The 710-nt window shown below is 33.7% G+C and overlaps 1 protein-coding gene across 2 annotated transcripts in view; it reads right to left on the bottom strand.

Moving 5' to 3' along the window:
• Positions 1–299: 299 nt before the first annotated feature.
• The window catches only part of LOC111459496, a 3,218-nt gene continuing 2,807 nt past the window's right edge, over positions 300–710 (bottom strand). The window contains exon 3 of one of the 2 annotated variants that reach the window (XM_023102426.1): positions 300–607. Coding sequence is in view for 1 of the 2 variants with exons in the window: in XM_023102425.1 (XP_022958193.1) it covers positions 589–607 (19 nt within the window). In the remaining variant the exon portion in view is untranslated. The remainder of the gene's footprint in view (positions 608–710) is intronic. The other variant, XM_023102425.1, reaches the window with a different exon arrangement.

Below are 710 nucleotides of genomic sequence, written 5' to 3' on the forward strand. Positions count from 1 at the left end.
CCCCCCCAGTCTCCTTATAATCTTGGGCTTGTTTTAGAATTATGAAATTAGGTTAAAAGATATAAGACAAATATCTTTTCAAATTTTATAAGAAAATTGATGACTTTTTTTTGTCTTATTATAATGTGGGCTAATTTTAAGTATGAAGATTAAATTTTGACATTTGAAAATACTGAAATGAAAGTAGAGTCCCGAGCAGAGGGAATTTTTGGTATTTTGGCATTAAAATTAATGGCAGTAAAATGTGGGCCAAAGCCATACTTCCATTGAACCTAAAAATTACGAAATACAGTAGCGGGTCAAGAAAGAATAATTTGATGCCTAGTGGTCGTATAATCATAATACAACATGCGGGTCAACGGGTAATCACACATAATTCATTAAAGTACAAATGACGAAATACAATTGTATGGCATTGATTTCAAGAAAAAACAATGACAAAATGCATCGCTTAAGGTCAATAATTGGACTAAAATCGTGTCAGTTTCCACATAAATTTGAAATCTCAATGCATTTACATTACCCTGTGAATAGCATCCTCCATTAGCTGAGAGCCCAAAACCAAAACAGAAGCGTCTCTTCCTCTAACTAAATCAAAACTTTGGTCCTGAAATTCCAAATTGCAGAATTCCCGTCAGTGTCGCTCAGAATGAAGCATTAATGTACACCACAGAAGATCGAACTCGTTATTTGTTCCTCAGCTTTTTTTT

Source organism: Cucurbita moschata, unplaced genomic scaffold (assembly GCF_002738365.1).
Source record: "Cucurbita moschata cultivar Rifu unplaced genomic scaffold, Cmos_1.0 Cmo_Scf00022, whole genome shotgun sequence".
In the NCBI taxonomy this organism is placed as follows: domain Eukaryota; kingdom Viridiplantae; phylum Streptophyta; class Magnoliopsida; order Cucurbitales; family Cucurbitaceae; genus Cucurbita; species Cucurbita moschata.